At 47.4% G+C, this 20,583-nt stretch overlaps 9 protein-coding genes across 9 annotated transcripts; 5 read left to right on the forward strand and 4 right to left on the reverse strand.

Moving 5' to 3' along the window:
- Nucleotides 1-297: 297 nt before the first annotated feature.
- On the forward strand, nt 298-1,901 carry I203_106656 (uncharacterized protein; the record flags this gene model as incomplete). The annotated part of the gene is made up of 6 exons (XM_019150104.1): nt 298-384; nt 441-496; nt 556-620; nt 686-747; nt 808-1,144; nt 1,201-1,901. The coding sequence occupies 6 exons, from the start codon at nt 298-300 to the stop codon at nt 1,899-1,901; spliced, it is 1,308 nt and encodes a 435-aa protein (XP_019000432.1).
- A 336-nt stretch (nt 1,902-2,237) lies between these two features.
- I203_106657 (uncharacterized protein) lies at nt 2,238-3,282 on the reverse strand (the record flags this gene model as incomplete). The annotated part of the gene is made up of 3 exons (XM_065518013.1): nt 2,238-2,493; nt 2,801-2,967; nt 3,130-3,282. The coding sequence occupies 3 exons, from the start codon at nt 3,280-3,282 to the stop codon at nt 2,238-2,240; spliced, it is 576 nt and encodes a 191-aa protein (XP_065373317.1).
- A 707-nt stretch (nt 3,283-3,989) lies between these two features.
- Nucleotides 3,990-5,451, reverse strand: I203_106658 (uncharacterized protein; the record flags this gene model as incomplete). Its single annotated transcript, XM_065518014.1, has 8 exons — nt 3,990-4,142; nt 4,202-4,435; nt 4,491-4,551; nt 4,610-4,656; nt 4,709-4,846; nt 4,911-5,037; nt 5,171-5,190; nt 5,260-5,451. 8 exons carry the CDS (start codon nt 5,449-5,451, stop codon nt 3,990-3,992), a joined length of 972 nt encoding a protein of 323 aa, XP_065373318.1.
- A 679-nt stretch (nt 5,452-6,130) lies between these two features.
- I203_106659 (uncharacterized protein) lies at nt 6,131-8,406 on the forward strand (the record flags this gene model as incomplete). The annotated part of the gene is made up of 4 exons (XM_019150101.1): nt 6,131-6,488; nt 6,556-6,794; nt 6,849-7,057; nt 7,116-8,406. The coding sequence occupies 4 exons, from the start codon at nt 6,131-6,133 to the stop codon at nt 8,404-8,406; spliced, it is 2,097 nt and encodes a 698-aa protein (XP_019000429.1).
- Nucleotides 8,407-8,583: 177 nt separating this feature from the next.
- On the reverse strand, nt 8,584-10,476 carry I203_106660 (uncharacterized protein; the record flags this gene model as incomplete). Its single annotated transcript, XM_019150100.1, has 11 exons — nt 8,584-8,869; nt 8,947-9,081; nt 9,141-9,226; nt 9,281-9,358; nt 9,416-9,572; nt 9,631-9,747; nt 9,802-9,891; nt 9,981-10,003; nt 10,052-10,058; nt 10,133-10,250; nt 10,299-10,476. The coding sequence occupies 11 exons, from the start codon at nt 10,474-10,476 to the stop codon at nt 8,584-8,586; spliced, it is 1,275 nt and encodes a 424-aa protein (XP_019000428.1).
- A 503-nt stretch (nt 10,477-10,979) lies between these two features.
- Nucleotides 10,980-11,397, forward strand: I203_106661 (uncharacterized protein; the record flags this gene model as incomplete). The annotated part of the gene is made up of 2 exons (XM_065518015.1): nt 10,980-11,317; nt 11,367-11,397. The coding sequence occupies 2 exons, from the start codon at nt 10,980-10,982 to the stop codon at nt 11,395-11,397; spliced, it is 369 nt and encodes a 122-aa protein (XP_065373319.1).
- A 108-nt stretch (nt 11,398-11,505) lies between these two features.
- Nucleotides 11,506-16,032, forward strand: I203_106662 (uncharacterized protein; the record flags this gene model as incomplete). The annotated part of the gene is made up of 18 exons (XM_065518016.1): nt 11,506-11,563; nt 11,621-11,657; nt 11,700-12,058; nt 12,108-12,349; nt 12,439-12,600; nt 12,749-13,030; nt 13,278-13,321; nt 13,383-13,411; nt 13,471-13,532; nt 13,575-13,655; nt 13,726-13,767; nt 13,871-13,923; nt 13,977-13,996; nt 14,054-14,080; nt 14,124-14,228; nt 14,280-14,315; nt 14,365-14,431; nt 14,490-16,032. The coding sequence occupies 18 exons, from the start codon at nt 11,506-11,508 to the stop codon at nt 16,030-16,032; spliced, it is 3,249 nt and encodes a 1,082-aa protein (XP_065373320.1).
- A 97-nt stretch (nt 16,033-16,129) lies between these two features.
- On the reverse strand, nt 16,130-19,077 carry I203_106663 (uncharacterized protein; the record flags this gene model as incomplete). Its single annotated transcript, XM_065518017.1, has 15 exons — nt 16,130-16,500; nt 16,604-16,745; nt 16,808-16,925; nt 16,983-17,069; nt 17,121-17,159; nt 17,217-17,275; nt 17,332-17,454; nt 17,542-17,619; nt 17,664-17,732; nt 17,824-17,873; nt 17,922-18,018; nt 18,076-18,208; nt 18,264-18,330; nt 18,372-18,473; nt 18,534-19,077. The coding sequence occupies 15 exons, from the start codon at nt 19,075-19,077 to the stop codon at nt 16,130-16,132; spliced, it is 2,079 nt and encodes a 692-aa protein (XP_065373321.1).
- Nucleotides 19,078-19,449: 372 nt separating this feature from the next.
- Nucleotides 19,450-20,340, forward strand: I203_106664 (uncharacterized protein; the record flags this gene model as incomplete). Its single annotated transcript, XM_019150097.1, has 6 exons — nt 19,450-19,508; nt 19,657-19,730; nt 19,799-19,908; nt 19,954-20,142; nt 20,201-20,260; nt 20,329-20,340. The coding sequence occupies 6 exons, from the start codon at nt 19,450-19,452 to the stop codon at nt 20,338-20,340; spliced, it is 504 nt and encodes a 167-aa protein (XP_019000425.1).
- Between the last annotated feature and the right edge of the window lie 243 nt (nt 20,341-20,583).

The following is a 20,583-nucleotide window of genomic DNA, read 5'->3' on the forward strand; positions in this document are numbered from 1 at the left end:
TATCTCACTCTACGCGGAATCTGACGTTTATTTTATTTTGATCCCGCCGATCATTGATACCACGTGGAGCAGGCGAGAGAAGTGATGACGTGGAAGGTGGAAGATAGATAGACTATGACTCATAAGGTGACTGTTAGTCAGTCACATCTGGCATCCCATCCATCCATCCATCCATCCGTCCGTCCATCCATTCATTCTTACGTGCAGCTTCACGAGAGAGATCGAGGGTCGCTCCCTTCGACAGTAGACAGTTGTGAAGAGCCGACAGCAGAGGTCCACGAGCAAGTAGGCCCTAACATGCACTTCTCCACACGAAATGCTTTTTACCTCGGGGCATCGAATTATCGAGTTATCCCTCTATTCCTGTATCTGGACGAGCGACATGTCAGTGTGTCAGCCTGCTCCATGTAAAGTGATCATGCTCACGCGGCAGTCCTTAGGTCGACTGGATGTCCGAACGAGTACTCCAACTAGTCATAGGTGCTTTGCAGCCGAAGTCAGTGATTGTTTGCCATTAAAGCTATTTTAAGACTGATCGGATGTCCATATCTGCAGGATGACAGAATTGCTCTTCACCGCTCGAGGTCAGAAGAAGCACAAAGTACATGTGGAAAGGGGAGGTGAGCTAAGGCTTCAGTCATCGACTGTCACCCGATCGTGCAGCTGACCAAAGTCCTCGCTACAGAGGGATATCAATTCTGTTACTTCTTGCGGACCACAACCAGAACGGAAGTGGTTTTGCTAAAGGTAAATAAATCCAAAGCCTGTCATATCGTCTACCATTAGACAAGCTAATAAAATGTGCAGGAAAAATCATTCTCGCTTCGTCCTCCCACGCCTCCTCCCGAGGTCATACCAGAACCATCGCCTTCAAAGCGTAAAGCGCCGTCCTCATCCGGTCGATCTTCAAAAGCTCCTCGTCGAGCTCGTACAAGGTCCAGATCTGTAGCAACCGAGTTGGAGGAAGTGGATGAAGCCAACCCACCCGCTTTGCAAAATGTAAATAATGGAAATGAAGATGCCATCGACCAAGATGGCGTTCAGGTCAAAGCCGAGCCGGTGGATTACGATGCTGATCGAACGGAATCGTTGGAAGAGACAAATATCAAGGATTGGAAACCCGACGTGGATGTATCATATAAGGGTGAGTAGCTCAGTACCATTGATTGTCGATATGTGAAGCTAATGTCGAGTGTTCAGGATTCGGCACCTCGTCTGTACAGCTTGTACTGATAATCGAGCCGTACCCCCCTCTACCACCTTCTCAATACGCTCCTCCATCGTCTAGACTTTCCTCCCGTTCCGCTTCGATCGCCTCTGCTCGATCAAGATCGAGATCGAAGCAGGGAACAGGTGCTATACGATATTCCTCGACATCTCTATCCCTAGATTCAGGTGGTCAACGTCGCTCGCATAGTGTGGCCGAGCCCAATATGAGGAATGCCAGTCGATCTGTCTCGGCCTTTCCCAACTCCAGAAGAGGAGGCACAGCGTCGGTCACTCCGTTTGGAAGGGAGGATAGCTCGACCCCTGGACCAAGCGGGAGTACTGGTCGTAGACGGTCGAGTCAAACTCCATTATTCATGCCTCGGGATACGCCGTTTGATGAGGATGAAGAAGATGAAGAGGCGCACGAGGCGTATGAAGAAGCGCTGCGACAAGGTCGTCTGAGATTACCGTCTGTCAATCGTCCAGCAGGCGATCAGAGTAGTGGCCTAACGAGGATGAACGATGATGATGAAGATCTAGATGATGTTCCGGAAAGTATAATGGATATAGGAGAACGTCTGGTCAGGAATAGTCAGATCGAAGAAGGGGTGATACGTGTTCAAGGTGGATGGGAAGAAAGAGCTGAAGGCGAGGAAAGTGCTGTGATGGGTAAAGAGGAGCCTGGAGATTAGTGATTCGACTTATTAACAATGCGGAGTTGTACTTTGCTTGATGCGATTTGGTGTGGGTATTAGATTCTTTCGTATTCATATGCACAGACATCCTCTAAAAAGCTCTACACAGATAGAATACTTTCTTTTTGTTGACTAATCTACTTCTTCTGACCAACGATATGAAAATGCTACAGTTAAGTAAAAGAATTAATTGGTTTGGGGAAAGAATAGGTGACAACCGAAAATTGAAACGCTAAGAACGATTATCATGTGGAAAGTGGAAGACCAAAAAAACAAATCCTCTCAAATTGAGAAAAGACATCAGAAATGAACCATCTTGCGTGTCTCGTAGTATTACTTATCCTCCTCATAGAGGTTTTCCATCCAGTTCTTCGCCACTTCATAATCCTTCTTACAAGCGGTCAACAACTCCTTGATCCTCTTCAATGCCTCGGGAGCACCCAAGCTCACACCTGCTTCTTCATCTCTCAAATTACCATAGTGTTGCATCTTCTCGCACGAAGCTTGGACTTTGATTATACCCAAAGCGGCGGATGAGCCTTTGAGGAAGTGTCCGAGAGAAGAGAGTTTGGTCAGATCTTCAGCGACACTGTCGTTGATGATCAGTTGGTAAAATGCCAAAGAGGTAGATGCGTTGCGAAGTGAGTGGCATGCAGGGGATGACGAGTGTCGATGATGACAAGGATGAGCAGTTCAGGAGAAACATCAAGAGAAGACATGCAGGGATGTTTGACATTCGTCGGATCATGAACAATGAGTTGATTGTCGTACGTTGATGTTGTTGGTGGGAATCAAATGACGAACAAGCGATCGAGAAGAGAGGCACATGAATGATTGATCATCAGTATGGAGCTGGTATCGTGCAGGTGATTGACGACAAAGTGGTGCCCACTCACATAGCAGCTTCCATATCTTTGAAGGTAGCCTCGGCTTGCTCAAAATAACCCCAAACGATCCCTTTTGAGAATGCATGCTTTTCCCCATCTTCATCATCACCTTCCTCCTCTTCGTCCATATCCATGATCTGTTGAAATGTCTCCATATCAATCACATCTTCTTCGAGCTGTTCGATTGAAGCGAAAGTAGAGAGGTGGTTGTGTTGGATCGAGATCAACAGAGATAGTTGAGTGTTGTTATACGATCAATGTCAGCTTGCACCATCCATTTCCCCTCTCTCGTCATCATGCACATCATTATCATGGGTGGGAAGGACTAGCGCACTGACCTCTGGCTTCTCTTCCTCTTTCTTCACATCCGGCGTGGTGGTCTTCTCAGTACTTTCTGGATTGACAGGAGTTGTTGATGACGAGGAGGCTGCAGGCTTATCCTCGACCTTCTTTGCCGTTGATGTCGATGTTTGTCCCTTCGTGTCTGACATGGTTGAGAATGTGGTGTACTCGGCCGATACAGCTGGGTATGTAGCAATAATTGATAATGAACCAAGTGGCAGGTGATGACACTGAGAGATCGAGAGCACCACGACTGACTTTGCAGATGACGGGTGATAGGGATTTGAAGTATTTTGAGTTGATGTTTGGTGGCGTCGGAGGGATAAAGGATAAAGGTTGGATTTGGGATTTGACGTCAAAGTAGACTTTTTGAGTGTGAGTCGTTTTCAACCTTTAATGGTCAATGTGTGGAAACACACCACTTTATTGATCGTATTGATTGACGAGGTGTTTTCTTTTTTTTACTTTTGGTTTGTTCATTCGTAGGTCAACTTGTCGATGATCCCGAGCTGTTGGCTGTACCACCGCTGTTGAATGGTGTGCATTCAGGTCAAGTAGTAAAGGTCAGTCGATTGCTGGATTCAGATGGCAGTTTTTTCCAATATCGGGATGATGATGCAAACCAGGGTAATTTGACTACACTATTGCACTCATTCAGGGTCATTCACTTTGACCCATACCAGACATCAGACAACACAAGGAAAAAACACACATGCCATGCATCGTTCATCATGCATGCATGCATGAATCAGGTGAGGGACATGGGATCATCAAGGCAACTCTATTAATCTATATGCAGTATCAAAGCAAGTCGATCATCACTAGGATCCATAGACAAGTCTCTCGTAAGATAACATCACTGAGAAGAGGGTATAGGTCGTTTGAAGAGTTTTTCTTCTCGGCCGACTTGACGTTCACCCAACGCTCTCCATCTCTCCTCTTCTTCCGCTCGAAATTTCAAGCAGGTCTGCAAAACTGCAGGCCAGTAGGTTGCATGATCGTATGGAATCTATGATAGTACTCGTCAGCCGGCCGACACTTCTCGGTTGCATGACAGAGTCAACTTACATCGACGCTACCACCGGCATCCTTGAGTAGCTGGCTGGGGTCGACATCACCTTCTTTGACAATCTCTTGACCCTCAATGGTACCGAATTTGACCTTTTTCTTGGTTATCGGATCGACAAAGGGCCACACGAGATTTATCAGAGTCTTGAATACCCAAGGCATGTTTTGAAAAACGCTCAGACCAAGAGTTTCAGGATAGTAGTTGGAAAGAATGTGATTTGTGGATTTGATGACCTGATCATCTCATGCTTAGCATGTGCGTTCTGACAGAGAAGGTGGTGGGTCTCACTGATAATGGTAAAGAGGGACCCGATTTTTTGCCTGACCAGTTGAATACAACGAATGTATGCCTATGTAAACGGGCAATGAGCGTCGCTTCTCCCGGAGAAGCAAGAAATGGATACCTACGTTACACCAGCACACATGAGATCCTTCGCCCGTTCCAGCATGTAAACCTAGACTTACGCGATTAGCTTGTATCAGGCCAAGGTGTCAGAAGAATCTTACCATAGGGTGTGCACGCCCGGTGAAACCCTCAACTGCCTTTGCATTATCGAGGGAGACAAAAGAACAGTTGACAAAGAATGTGATTATGGGTTGACCCTTTTTCGAAAAACCCAATGCGAGGTTTTTACCCGTCTTTGACTATACAGACGGCGAGAGTGTCATGAGTGAACATTATATAGGGAGCAAAAAAGGATATATTCACCTCCTCCGAGCATTCTTCCGACATGCGCTGGAGGTTATCGATATCCTCGGTACGTCTCCAAAGTAGACAATCCCCTAGTCGAGCGATGGTAGCTGGAAGGTCGTTCTTCGTTGCTGGTTCAGATGGTCTGCATCAGGATGGGTTCGATTGAATGACACTGTGAAATGTAGGCTCACCGACTAGGAACCTGGAAGATTGATGATCTGTCCTGTGAGTGCTGCATCCTTCGTACATAGTCGCACAGAGTTGAGATGATTCACCTTACCAAGGTTTCCTTTGACTATGAGTACGTTGTTAACATCAGTATGGGACTTGAACCTCGTGATAGCGACCTGATGAATTCGCGTACCAAGAACATCATTTCCCGATCACCTAGGCCTGTTTTCTCCTCCGCATGCTGCTTGATGGGAAGAGTGAAACCTGGAGCTCCGAAATGGTCGATCAGACTGTTCAACTTTGCTTCCTGATCTGTGGTCAAGGGAGGTTTGACCTCTGGGGAGACATCGGGGGGAGGGGTGAGCAGAGTTGTCCAGGTTGCCATGGTGCAAGTTTGCTAGGCTGCCCGCTGACGGGTGAGTGAGTGATCAGTGATCTGTATATGTATGTCTGTGTTATTGCGTTCCTCTGTCTGTGAGGTTATGTTAATGAGTCATGTAACTACGAGTAACTACGAGTATGCGTAGTTACTTGACAAGTAACTTGGCTACTGTTCTCATGGCCGGGCTCACCACGTGGGTTTTGTGATCCCCGGGTGTCAACGTTGATTGCTTCCGATGGGTGTTCTTGTTAGAACTTTTCTTTTTTTCCCTTGCTTCGTTTATTTAAATGATCCTCCCGTTTAGAGAGTGTGTTGTGGAATCTTCCAGTCATTCCTGGTAAATCAATGCATACATAACTTACACACCCCCGAGTTCACTCAACGTACAGTCTTATATCTTGATCTCACCACCTTTTCATTCACCTTTCTCTTTCCCTCTTCTCTTCTTTCAGACAGACTCTTCCACCTGATCATAACATCAAAACATCAGCCAAAAATCTGCTATAACGTAGACCTAGACACCTGTATCAGTTTCATCTCATTCCATTCCATTTTCATCACTTTTACCTCTTTACCTAGTAAGTCGATCCGCATCGTCTCAAGGGAAAAGATTCGCCTTCGTGCAACAGTCACTGATCGTCTCCCTTGTCATTGACCGGATAGATAGATACCTACGCTCAAAATGTCTGGACAATCAGAGACCTTTGGTTTCCAAGCCGAGATTTCTCAGCTTCTCGACTTGATCATCAACACTTTCTACTCCAACAAAGAAATCTTCCTTCGAGAATTGATTTCCAACTGTTCCGATGCTCTCGATAAAATCAGATATGCCGCTCTCACAGACCCTTCTCAACTCGACTCTGAGAAAGACCTCTACATCCGAATCACTCCCAACAAGGAGGAAGGTACCCTCACGATCCGAGATACCGGTATCGGTATGACCAAGGCCGATCTCGTTAACAACCTTGGTACGATCGCCAAATCCGGTACCAAGGCTTTCATGGAAGCTCTCTCTTCCGGTGCCGATATCAGTATGATTGGTGAGTAATTAATTTCATTCTAATTCTGTCCGTAGACGAGGAATCTGACATATCACCGCTATCACAGGTCAATTCGGTGTCGGTTTCTACTCTTCATACCTTGTCGCCGAAAAGGTCCAAGTCACCACCAAACACAACGACGACGAACAATACATCTGGGAGTCTGCCGCAGGTGGTACCTTCACCATCACTGAAGACGTTGATGGACCACGACTTGGTCGAGGTACCTCGATGAAACTTTTCATCAAGGAAGACCTCAAGGAATACCTCGAAGAGAAGAGAATCCGAGAGATCGTCAAGAAACACGTAAGTTGTCTCCCTCACACTTGACAGGTGAACCTAAGCTGACATCGCATATAGTCCGAGTTCATCTCTTACCCTATCCAACTTGTCGTCACCAAGGAGACCGAGAAGGAAGTTGAGGATGAGGAAGAAGTCAAGGAGGGTGAGAACAAGATCGAGGAAGTTGAGGACGAAGACTCCGCCAAGAAGACTAAAAAGACCAAGAAGGTAAAGGAGACTACCACCGAGAACGAGGAGTTGAACAAGCAAAAACCTATCTGGACCAGGTGAGTATGAGCTCATACGTCAATCGCAGAGCTGGCAGCTGATTTTTCGACTACTTAGAAACCCCTCCGAAGTCACCCAAGAGGAATACGCCAGTTTTTACAAATCCATCTCCAACGATTGGGAGGACCATCTCGCCGTGAAGCACTTCTCCGTTGAAGGTCAACTTGAATTCAAGGCTATGCTTTTCGTCCCCAAACGAGCTCCCTTCGACCTCTTCGAAACCAAGAAGAAGAGACACAACATCAAACTATACGTCAGAAGAGTTTTCATCTCCGAAGACAACGAGGACCTTATCCCTGAATACCTCAACTTCATGGTTGGTCTTGTCGACTCTGAAGATCTCCCTCTTAACATCTCTCGAGAGACTCTTCAGCAAAACAAGATTCTCAAGGTTATCCGAAAGAACCTCGTAAAGAAAGCTCTTGAGCTCATCTCTGAAGTTGCTGAGGACAAGGAGAACTTTGACAAGTTCTACACTGCCTTCTCCAAGAACCTCAAACTTGGTATCCACGAAGATGCCACCAACCGAAGCAAGATCGCCGAATTCCTTCGATTCCACTCCACCAAATCCGTTGACGAGATGACCTCCTTCAAGGATTACATCACTCGAATGCCCGAGGTCCAAAAATCTATCTACTACCTCACCGGTGAATCCCTCGATGCCGTCAAGGACTCGCCTTTCCTCGAAGTCCTCAAGAAGAAAGGTTTTGAGGTCTTGCTCCTCGTTGACCCCATCGACGAATACGCCGTCACTCAACTCAAGGAGTTCGATGGTAAGAAACTCGTTTGTGTCTCCAAGGAAGGTCTTGAACTTGAAGAGACCCCTGAGGAGAAGGAGGCTAGGGAGAAGGAAGCTAAGGAATTCGAAGGTCTCTGTTCCGCCATCAAGGAGAACCTCGGTGAGAAGGTCGAGAAAGTCATCGTCTCCAACAGAATCACCGATTCCCCGTGTGTTCTCGTTACTGGTCAATTCGGTTGGTCCTCTAACATGGAGAGAATCATGAAAGCTCAAGCTCTCCGAGACTCCTCTATGTCCTCTTACATGGCCAGTAAGAAGACCATGGAGTTGAACCCCACCCACCCAATCATCAAGGAGCTCAAGTCACGAGTCGCCGAAGACAAATCCGACAAGACCGTTCGAGATCTCACCTACTTGCTCTTCGAGACTGCTCTCCTTACTTCCGGTTTCACTCTCACCGCTCCTCAAGACTTTGCTCAACGAATCAACCGAATGATCGCTCTTGGTCTTTCCATCGACGCTGACGCTGAGCCTGCTCCCGCCGCCTCAGCCGAAGCTGATGCTCCTGCTCTCGAGGAAGCCGCCGGTTCTATGGAGGAAGTTGATTAAATAATAGAGTCACACAACAAAGTCGGTGGTTAATAGGTTTGTGCAACAGAAGCAATGTATACAATAATATAGCATTTTCTTTTAGTCGTTTCGGTTTATTTTTATTTATTCGTAGCATTTTATGCATGTGGTCCTATCTGGTCTATTTGCAATCTACGTGATGATACAATTGTCCCTTTATGAATGACCTCTGAACAACCTACCAAAGGAGCTTGTACGTTTGGAGGGATCCGCGTGATTGGCAGGCTCTTTCGGGGGTAAGACAGGTGGTGGACCGGATGGGAGGGGGGAAGTAGGTTTTGAGAATTGTGGCCTACTGCTGGTACTGGCAACGTATTTGAGATGTTCTCGTCTACCAGATTTCAGATCCGGCAACTCGATCGTAGAGAGGTAGATGGCTATGTTGGGTGGCGGTGTCCAGACTTTCTGTTTACCTCTCATGGATTCGGAAGGGGATATATGTCTGTTGACAAACAGGCGTCTGTGAGTTGGAAGGTTGATAACTATCAAATGTTAGAACTCAGGAGGATATGAACTCACTTTGGCGCTTCATCATCAAGACTGATCACTTTAGGGCCTATTTTGCGACCTTTTGTAGCTGAAGAAGGTATCGAGTCTGCTTCTTCTTCGATGACATATTGGCACAATTCGGGTAAATCTTCATGATGCCGGAACCTTGGCCAAGATGATCGAGTCAGCTACCATTGCTTTCGCTGGCTGAGAGCCTCTCTTACCTTTTCACGCCAAGCGACACCTCCAAAGCTCTTTGAGCGGCTTCCGCGGTTTTGGTCCGTATCACGATAAACAGCACATGTGGATCCTAAACAGGTTGTCAAGTCAATCAACCATAATTCGCGAAATCCAATTCACTTACCTCGAATAAGGCGATGGCCCGAGCGATGTGATCGTCTATATCGCTGGTCGTAGAAACCACAATTTCATTAGGATTTTCCTACGGACAAACAGGAGTCAGTATCACAATACACTGTATAAATTAAGGTAACCTTACGGGCTCGAAGTCGTCTTCACTTATGACTCTCTCGGGCCTAGCCGGTACTGGTGGCACATCCTTGTCCTTGGAGGAAAGCACAGCAGATTTACTCCCGCTGGATGGTGATCTTGAGAGGGTATTCCGGTCGTTAGCGGCATCCAAAAGGCATAGTAAGCTACATTGAAATCTGTAAACAGCTGACGGAATATCGAGTTGAGTATCAAAACTCTTACCTAGCAACAAGGAGTGTTTCTAATCCTCGCACATCCTTTATTTCGTCGGGGAATCGATCGATGTTGTAATGAAGGATCTGCAGACGTGCCGGACCTTTACTACTGACATCTCGTGCTCTACATCATGATTTCTTGTTGGCGCCCGATCGAACAGTGATTGCTAGTACTTACAGGCAGATCTCGACTTTTGGATCAGGCTTTCGATCGAGCGAGCATATATAATCCTTTCCATATATCTCGCGGGTCCAACGGTATTTATGGCTACAATGCGATTAAAGACGTGATGGCTTCATCAACAAGGATAAACGATCTTTCCATACAGGTCATAATCGTATCAAGGCTCGACTTACCCTTCAAAAGTAAAAGTCCATTCCTGTGTCCCTTATCAGCGGAGATTCGGGCTATGTGGGGTTGAACTTACGAAATTTCTGCAAGACGGGGATACGATCAGTGATTATGATACCGGAGCAGAGATCTGCGGAATGAAGTGAAAGTGACTTACATGCGCCCGGTGAATTCAAAGGGTACCTCCTCATCTGGCCCATGTAGCTGCAACCTCCTCTTCTTGGATTTCTCCGTTTCGTAACCGGCAGATGCAAGCCGTGCGCCGGTCAGCACGTCTGCGCGAAACATCAGTGATAACATCCAATCCAAAATCTACGATGTACACTCGCCGTATATAGCACTAGAATAAGCTTCATCATCCCTCTTCTCCCTCACCCTCGCATACCTCGGCCCATCCTTGTTACCGAGTTGACCAAGCGATTCTGACAGCTGTATGATCGAGGGATCTGTGGAAGACTGGCCGACAGTAAGTGTGTAGCAGTTGGCATCTCTCAATGCCATGGTGTGGCAAGTGTAAGGATAGTGGGTACTGAGAGCTGACAGGTGAAGGGGTGGGGATCCAACATGTCTTTGTTGTTGATTTCGATGTTCATCTGATGATTGATTGATTTGAGTTGATTTGATCTGATGCACAGCAAGAGACGAGTGAACCTCCTCCACTACTCGACCACGAGTGTGTATTACGTAATATGGCAATCCCACTATATATGCTAACTCGGTGATCGACCCTTGCCGTCGTCTCCTTGCATGCATGGTACATGACACGATAGTTATATCATCAAAGATAAACGAAAGGACAAGTTATGGGCATCATCATCATTCTCATACCACTCACTACAATAAAGGTAGATGGATAGACATTAATATACAAGATAGATGGATCAGATCAGATCAGATCGGCCCACATATAGAACATATCGCATCACCCCCCGTTAAACAATATTCAAGTGCAAATTCATTCGATCATCCCCCCTCTCCCAAAATAGCCTAAGCCACTCGCTGGCATGGCTGATCTATCTCAGCACACCAACTACACCGCTGCATATTCAGGTCTACTCGATAACTTTTATCTCACACTCGCGATCGCCGGTGCATGCTTGATAGGTTATGAGGTAGAAGTGCATATACCCAGGAGGAGGGGCAAGGACGGGCGTTTTCAGAGGGTACCGGTCCGACTGTTCTATGCTGCGCAACGAGGTTGGGAGAGGTTACGGGGGAGAGGTGCAAAATTCCAGAACAGGGAAGACGGACGTCCAAGTAGCGAGGGATTGGTCAGAGATGAAGGAGAAGAGGACAAAGCTAGAAGTAAACTTGGTGATAGAGAGAGTTGGGAATTTGGGTAGTGAGTTACCTCAACATGGATGATGTGCTTTCGACTGACGCTTCTGTAGTATATTCCAACCAAAAGCATGGGCAGTGTGAGTCAACCTCACGATGGGCATAGGCTGACCTGTCAGTAATGCTTCACCCCCTGTTCCCCGATGGCCGTTGATGTGGATCGTATCGTCACTCAAAGTACGCGAGAAAGACATGCCAGAGAAATGTGGTCTTGATCTGACCTTGCATGCGAGATTCCTCCGTGGGGCTTGTAAGTTGATTGATATTGGCACGAGAAACATACTCATGGTGATAAGGACAACCATAGTCTTCTACACGCTTCTGCAGACAGTCGTGATTCTGCCGTGAGTACAAACATAAAAGTGCCTTGCTGATCGTCAAAACAGTGTTCTCATGCCTTTACACATCATTTATTCCCCTCGAGACATCGCCAAGACTTCCATGTTGCGAGCATCGGTGTCATCCCTTGTCCAGTCATCCGGGTCCAAGTGGCTGTGGGTTCATGCATTGCTGATCTGGTGGATCACGATAACATGGACCGCAACGGTATTATGGATCACTTGGGGAGCTTTGGCCTATCGTCGCAGACAGATAAAGGCGCTGGCTGCGAAGTTTGCAGCCTCCAAGGAAATGAAGCGAACCATCACTCGAGGGGAAGAAGGTCAAGAGTCAAGATCTGTTGTCGAAGATTGTACAGGTGTCAAACGATATAAAACCCTCATGGTCACCAATATACCTCCTGACAGTACGTAGCGGGATCGGGCGGGTATTGTAACTAGCTAACTGATGTCTAGTGCGAGATGAGACCGTTTTGAGGGATTATTTCAACTACTATATACAAAGGCATCACGCACGCAAACAATCTCCGACGAATCGACCAGACCTGAAGAAACCAAGGTTATCCCTCAATGCTCTTGAACTGTCTGGCTGGACCAATGAGGAGAGTGATGTGGAAGAAGTGATTCTGGTACGAAAGCTCCATACCATTGCTAGCTTGCGGGATCGAAGGCAGGATGTACTGAGGAAACTCGAGATCGTGAGTGTAAGAGTGATGATGCTTGTGCTGACACTCAGGCCCATCTCAATCTGGCCAAACGAGTTTTAGCAGCTGCGTCACGCTATAAGCGCACCATGGGCGTTGTTCCGATGATATCCGAAAAAGATAAGGATCAACCACTTCCACCCAACGCGACGAAGCAGGAACGCATGCAGAGGCTCATGCGAGTTCTCGATCCTTTCCTTGATGATCATGGCTTCGCTGGGAAGGTTGACACGACCGTCTGGGACGTGAGTCAGCTTATTCAGACCTTAGCTGACATTCCAGGCCTTGCACTCTCTTCCCCGCGAATGCATAGATCCTTACCAATCACTCACTCACCTTACATCTCTTTTCCGTGATCAAAATGCTCCACTCATCGACTACCTGACGACAAAGCTGAGCTACCTCACCATGCTCCTCGACGAAAGTCGTTCACGACCTCTATCCTCCTACACTCCCTCATCCGCTGCATTCGTCACGTTCAAGGATGCAAAAACAGCTCGGTTGGCATCGAAGATCTTGGATAGCCATCCGAAACGGTCTCTTGCATGTCATGCTGTCCCAGCACCGGATTGGACTGACATACTATGGCCTCGTCTGGGCAAGAGTACTTATCGATCCGAATTTGTTCGGGGATGGGTTGTTTATCTTGGAGTTTGGGCATTCACTTTGGTCTGGGTAAGTATCGGGGTGACACGATAGAAGCTGACGTTTAGATCTTCCCGGTCTCTTTGCTTTGCGCACTTGCATCTCTGACGAATATAGCCGGTTTCATCAAACCTTTACAAGCTTTCCTCAACGCTCATCCCAAAGTCGCTTCTGCTATCACCTCATTGGCCCCGGTGATACTTGTTGCTTTGCTCACCATCGCGATTTGTCCAATTCTTTTGGTCATAGCTAACAAGGCGGAAACCATCGTAACAAGGTTGGGTATACACAATTCGGTGTTAGAGAGATTTTGGAAGTTTTGTGAGCATCCTGGTATCGATCATCCCCAGCCGACAAGCTGATCTTTTGATTGGTCGACCAGTGATGGTGAACGGCGTGGTGTTCTTTGCTGTAAGTGAAACCCGCATGGGCCCGGCTGACTTCCTAGATTGGACAATCTACTATCGAAGCATATCTTACTGCTTTTCAAAACAAAAACTTTGACCCTTTACCAATCATCGCGTCTGCCTTTGTAAGTTGAAGTACTGCGGGTTGGGCTGAATATTTGGATCAGCCGACGGCCGCTCCTTATTTCGCATCGTATATTCTATTGCAAACAGCAATCCAACCATTCTTTGAAATCTTTCGTTTTGGAGTGAGTCATCACCCACTTTAGATTGCGCTGACGAAAAGCTTCCTACCATTGTCTATGTTTTCGGTACAAGGCTTTCGGTCATTCCGAGGCAAAGGTCGTCACGGACAGAACAGTAAGTCGAAGTCAAACATACCTCGCTGACCGAACTCAGCCCTACATTTAGTCATTTCTCTCAGGTCCCACAACAATGTAAGTGAACCTTAGAAATGCTTCAGCTAATGCCATTAGTACTCGGTGGTGCTATCATGCATTTGTTCATGTTGTTGAAGTGAGTCTAGCGTTCAAACAAACGACAGGCCTTCTAGCTAACTCACCTTCAAGCCCTTTGGTCATTCCATTTAGTGAGTGGCATTTCAAGTTGTACCATACATCCACACTAATCGTTAACCTCTCATCAGCCCTTGTATACTACGGCGCCTGCTATGGTGAGTCAATACAGACTCAAAAGCCCCGCTGACATGTATGCAGTGGTATGGAAACGGCAATTCACCTACGTGTATGGACGACTGTATGAGACCAATGGCAAGCGTACAAGCATCAGAGTATTGCGATACAGCTTGGATGCCCTTGCTCGTGAGTCGCAAGCATCCAGTAGTGTGTATATAGCTGATATATCCATTTTAGTGGGTCAGTTTGTCCTTTTTGCTTTCTTTATCTTGAGTGAGTTACAATGACGACTTGCCAGAGACGAATGCTGATCCCGAGGCAGACAAAGCGAAAGGACATGCAATCGCTACAGGGATCCTGTTCGCCATTACTCTCATCACCAAGCTCATGTAAGTGCTACCGAAAAGGTTGTCGCTGATAGAATGCAGAATTACTCGTGCGCTGAAGAGCCGGTTCAAGAAGTGAGTTTCCCGCACCCACGATGAAAGCTGACCTTCACAGTCTGGACATTCAGGAGGCCGATATACTGTGTCCCCCTGTCACCGCTTCGACAAATGACAATGATGAGGACGATGATACTGCTTCTGAAGACAGGGATCCCGATGATGTACCTCTTCCGAATGGTTTGCCTGCTCCGCAAGGTAGTAGCCGCTTCAACACCTGGAGACGAAGTGTCGGCCGTTGGGCTGGCAGTTGGAAAAAAGCTGGATCAAGTCACAAGCCAATTCCCTTCGATCATGTCCTCTTCTCCACTCTCGATTCGAAGATCGCTTTTGAGCCATTCGGAGACCCTCAAGAGGCATCGGTGAAGCCTTCGGAATTTCCGTCCCGCGCGAGCCAAGAGAATGATCTACAACGTATCGTCGCTCCTCATCCTGCCTTGCAACCATGGGAAGATATTCCACCTTACTACCGATCCCGGGGTTATGACGATCAGCCAACCTACACGGATAACTACGATGATTTCCTGTGGCTTCCACGTGATCCTCTTTCCACCTTGGATCTCGATGATACTGTCGAAATGCGTGTGGCCCTCACGACAAGTGCGGGAGGATCTGGCCAGATCAGCGATTGTGCATTAGAATTTGCCGGTCTGTCGGTTCGAGACAAGAAAGATCGCGATACATGGCAAGATGTTATCGTACAAGGTCCCTCTGATGGTCGACCGACCTCTCCGGGCGCCAACAGCGAGACGAGACTCATGTCTACACCTTCAAATATCGGCAGTGAAGTGAATGATACTTTCTCCGGCACCCACCTCTTCCGTCGACACACTCACAAAGCTGCAACAGCTTTATCCGATGTCTTCCGCAGGCCACGAGCGAGTTCCAGCATCTCGAACCCTGGTATAGGCATGGACAATCTGTCTGTACGCTCAAGGCCAGGTCCTCCTAGTCCACTCGAGCTCAACAATTTGGATACATTCATCTCGATGCCTCGTGTATCTACTCCGAGCGCCGTATCAGTACAACAAGAAGCCGACGTAACACAGGAACCTAGTACCCCGGCTGCTGCACCCACTGGATCACACATCTCATTTGCAGCAACGCTGGGCCGATCTCCTTCGGGTCGAAGACCTTCAAGGATACGCTCAGGTCATAGTAATATGAGCGAAGAGCTCGTACAATCCCCTACAAGTCCTAGGAATCGATCCCTCAGTCATCTATCTCCTTCCAAGAGCAGGACGGCCAGTGCTATGTCCGCTCAACAACAGCGACTTTGGAATGAGGTCATGGAGGAAGAACGTCTGATGATGAAGGAAGACCGCGAGGAAGAAAAAGCAGAGATGGAAAAGGAGAAGGAGGAACTATTGAAAGAGCAAGACAAAATACGGAAGACCAGCGAAAGTGGTGAAGGAGGAGGGCTCAGGAGGAGACTGACAAGAGGTAACAGTGAGGGGTCGAGACCTAGGTTGGAGCGTGCAGGTGAATCGGAGCGATCGAGGAATGGAAGTGTAGCTTTGGTTGATACACCAACAAGTATTGTATAACGAATTATAACATATATAATAGAATGATCTATCTGACTATATAATGACAACATATGCAAGTCTGGTATATATTCTTTCTATGCTTGGCATATCATAATCAAACTGACCATGCAAACTTCCCTTTCCTCCAAGTCTTTTTTCGTTTCTCGTAAGCTTGACCACTCTCCTGCGCCTCTTCTCGCAACTTTATCTGACGAGCTCCAGGCTCTCGCCACCTGATTTTAGAATACGACTCTGCTTCCTCGTCGGGTATCGCTGACTGATCCTCTTCCTGATTTTGCTGCTCTCTCTTCTCACGGCGACGTGTGATGACATCCTTTCGGGTCATGCTTTTGACGGTCTCCCCAGCCGGCACTACAAGGCTATTCATGGCTAGCAGATCCTGTTGTAAACGATGTAGTCCTCTTCGAGCTTTCTTGATACCCTCTTCGTCCACCTCGCTATACGAGATTGTATAGTTGACCGACCCTGTGGATCATTAGCAACAGCATTTGAAGGAAGCACTCACAATTCTGATTGTGCCGAAGCTTTTCGTCCACCGAGAAGACGACAGGGCCATTGATTGGCTCACCGTCAAGGACATTTTTCATGGTCAGTGTGATCGCTCTGATAGGTCGTTCTCCAGCCGATAAGTCCCAGTCTTTGGGCTCGACATAGGCTGTAACGCTATGCGCGTTGATGGCAGGGGAATGTTTGAGGAGGATGTTGATCGCCTGGGCAATGGATAAATCAGGATCATTGACTATCGCATGGCAAGGGAGGTAATAATATTCACCTGGTCTGGGAATTCTGCCACTGATTTCTGTAAGAGAAGCTCCAGTAGGGAAACAGACAATCGGAATGCTTGTTCAGCCATCTCGGTCGAGCCAAAGATCCGTTCATCGATTTCGGATCTTGAGTCATGTCAGATCAGGCTTCCAAAGGCTCAGTACAGGGAGCTTGGCACTCACAAGGATATGTATTGAAACCCATAAAGACGAGAGGTATTATGATATGCTAAAAAGATACCATCCATGCCACCGATACGGACTTGGAGACTGCCCAAAGATCAGCAAAAGATAACTTCTTTTTCCAGTTAGGACGCCTACCTGAACTTGAGCATACCAGCACGTAAAAGATCATAGTATCTGGCAAATTTCAACTTAGCGTCATGCACCTGTCATTCGTACACAGATATAGCTTACTCTCTCTCGTAGGATTGGGTATAACCTCGATCTTTGGAAATATCGTAGGCGGAGTTAGCCTGTGAGACAGTGTCAGCATGGTCTGACATATGGATCGGTGAACCGTTCTACTCACTAGATAATTGGCGCGATCATGTCTGACAGGTAGACATGCTCGGGTTTTGATGTCGAAAACACCGTTTCCAGGTAACCTCGGGTCGTAACAATCCAGTTGAGAACGCATCAGAAGCGAGTTGACCTGAGGATGTCAGCACACACCTGACGACGTCAAACGTACACGTTGATAACGATAAGCCTCCTTCGCTGTTCGTTCTTCTTCCGGCACAGCCGATTCAGGACTGCTTAGCAGAAACCGCTTGAAGTCGTGAACCTCGCAGGTGAGCATCTTTTCGAGTATACGGCCCTATCACCTTGAATCAGCTTCGTTCTTGCGGCCGGAGCACTCACAAAATCGCTGATCACGTTCTCAATGTCCCATCGCTTATCGCTGTCGACAGAGTATATACCATCTGACATCTTGTCCACGATTATACTCGCTGGCAGCTCCGCACCGGGAGTAAATGTTGTCCGCTAATGGTCAGCACGGTTCGTCAGAACTCTTACTCACCTCACAGGTAAAGTCTTGGCTAAGAGTTGACAGATCAACGCCCTTCCCGCCTGAAGACACCGTCAGCCAACGTCAGGAACACCGAAAATGGCACGTACCACTGATAGCAAAGTAGATTTGGCTCAAGGCTTTGGTCAAAGTAGACGTCGAACCGACAAAGCTGCACCCTTGTTGTTTTGCCAAATCGATCAGTTCCTGTAATATGTCGTATGTATGAGCGATGAGCCCCTCTCACATGATATTCAGACTTGCCTCATCTTGCGACGGGGTAATATAAGGTGGACAACGATGAAATGCGAATTTGTCTGGTTGCGGTATATCATGTAAGCTGGGCTCGAAGTTCCAGACACCAGTTCTAAAGTCTCGGAGTGGGATGACTCCTGGGCTGTTGGTGTATTCCATCAGCTGTAATAACAAGGTAGATTCGCGAATGTTCTCACCTAAACAGGACCCTGCCCAAAGCTTTCCGCAGTCGGGCTATCTTCATATCTCTCATGGGTTTTACCTCTAGGAATAGTCAGTCATTGCCCTCTCGATATTTGACTCACCATTGATCGACACTTCTCTTGCAGATATCGTGCCTGCGATCCCAAAAGTTCCTTCGTCTTGTTTGGTGGTATGACTTGTTGGTATCGAACTCCCAAGAATTTCTAATTCGAAAGTCAGCTTTCGCCCAAAGATGTGTTGTGTTCAGATCCACCAGCACTTACCTTCTTTTTCACTTTCGTTTATCATGGGTGCCCTATGTGTGTACTGGATGGACTCATCTGAGGTAAGTCGGAGATCTAGGTCTGTGACTTGCTCGATAGCGGGATGGTGCTCCGACTTTCGCTTATGGAACGCCTTTGGTGACCTTGTCAAATGGTAAAGATCATCCCTGGTCGAAGAGGATATCGATAACGAGGGTGCCCCGGATTTATGCCTCTGCTTATAGACATCGATCGATCTCGCCTCGGTGGAATCTTTGATCAAATCGTCAGCGGCCTGAGATCCCAAAGATCTGCAAACCGCCTGGCGTCGGGTCTTATGAAAACGGCGGCGAGATCTACCACGGGCTGCGTCGAGTTGCTCTCCAGCAGGAGAGGTCTGAGCATCCTGCACACGCTGGTGAGAGGCGGAAGCTGAGGCAGAGGCGGAAGTTGAGGCAGGGGATGTCGACGAAGCAACCGAGCTGATAAATGCACGAGAGATGGCCGTTGTCGCACGGGTCGAGAGTGGCGAAGCGACGTGCCAGGCGTGGAAGGCCAGAGCCATTGCGGTTGGACTGTGGAGAGCGAGGTTGTCCGTATGAATATCGCTCTGGCTGTGAATGGTGTGAACTCGAGTGACTGCATGTTCGAGAGTAGAGTGATCATATCATCTCATATCATGTCATAAATCTCTCGATCTGCGTACCTGTTCTCGATTGCAGTAAATTACGTAATCTATTCGACCAGAAGAAAAAAACTGGAAAAAAAAAATTGAACACGGCACAAAAAAGGTTGAAGGACAGACAGGGTTATTCCCAGTTGGAGCTCCCTTTTGACCACACATCTGCAATCACTCATTCTCATCTCTCATCCTCCTCATCTTCCACTCTTCTTCATCTGCTCACAGACAAAAAGGAAAAGGAAAAAACAGTCAAACATGTTGATCTACCAAGATATCATCACCGACGACGAATTGGTTTCTGACGCTTTCGACGTGTGAGTGGTATCTTTCATCGCCTTATCGCTGTCACACGTTGCTTTACTCCATCATCACATCATCCTCACTTCCTTTCACGCCAGCTCTGTCCTTGTGTCTCTCATCTGCAGACCGATGTATCGCTGACCAACATCAATCATTCTACAGCAAGGAGATCAACGACATCGCGTACGAGGTCGACTGCTCCCTGATCATTGTCAAGGAGGGTGATATTGACATTGGTGAGTATTGCGTGCCGTGTTGTTCTGGATAGGTTCAATCAAGACTGACGATGTCTGCCGATGAACAGGTGGCAATCCTTCTGCTGAGGAGGCCGAGGAAGCTCTCGAATCCGGTGCCTCTCAAGTCAACAACGTTGTGCACTCCTTCCGACTCCAATCAACCGCCTTCGACAAGAAGGTGAGTGCCTGACCAGTCATACAGCAATGCTGATCTGAATTACAGTCCTACCTTACCTACCTCAAAGGTTACATGAAGACTGTCAAGGCCAAGCTCCAAGAAACCAACCCTGAACGAGTCCCCGTCTTCGAGAAAGGTGCTCAAGAACTCGCCAAGAAAATCGTTGCTAACTTCAAAGACTATGAATTCTACGTCGGTGAAAGCATGAACCCAGACGGTATGGTTGCCTTGCTCGTAAGTGGTAACCATCTGGAGCGCTTTTGCATAGCTCATGTTGTACCTGTCCCCACAGAACTACCGAGAGGATGGTACCACCCCTTACTTCACCTTCTGGAAGGATGGTCTTCGAGCAGTAAGTGACGGGTTTCCCCTTCACAAGCTGCATGAGCTGATCAATGCATCGTCGCTCCGTGTCTACAGATCAAGATTTAAGTGTATCCATCCTTTATATGCTGCTTTTCCTTTCTCCCTCATTGAGGTATATATGAATGAATATGCATTCTGAATGGTTCAGTTAGATAGCATTCGCACTATTTGTGATGACTGCATACCCCCTAGCAAGGCTGCAGTCTTACTAGATCAATGCAGCCTTACTAGATCATATTGTCATATTGTCATATAGTGAATGATATGATGTCGCATGGGATAGAACGTTTGATGAGCATCGAATTTTCA

The sequence above is a fragment of the Kwoniella mangroviensis genome (genome assembly GCF_000507465.2).
Source record: "Kwoniella mangroviensis CBS 8507 chromosome 1 map unlocalized Ctg02, whole genome shotgun sequence".
Classification (NCBI taxonomy): Eukaryota; Fungi; Basidiomycota; class Tremellomycetes; order Tremellales; family Cryptococcaceae; genus Kwoniella; species Kwoniella mangrovensis.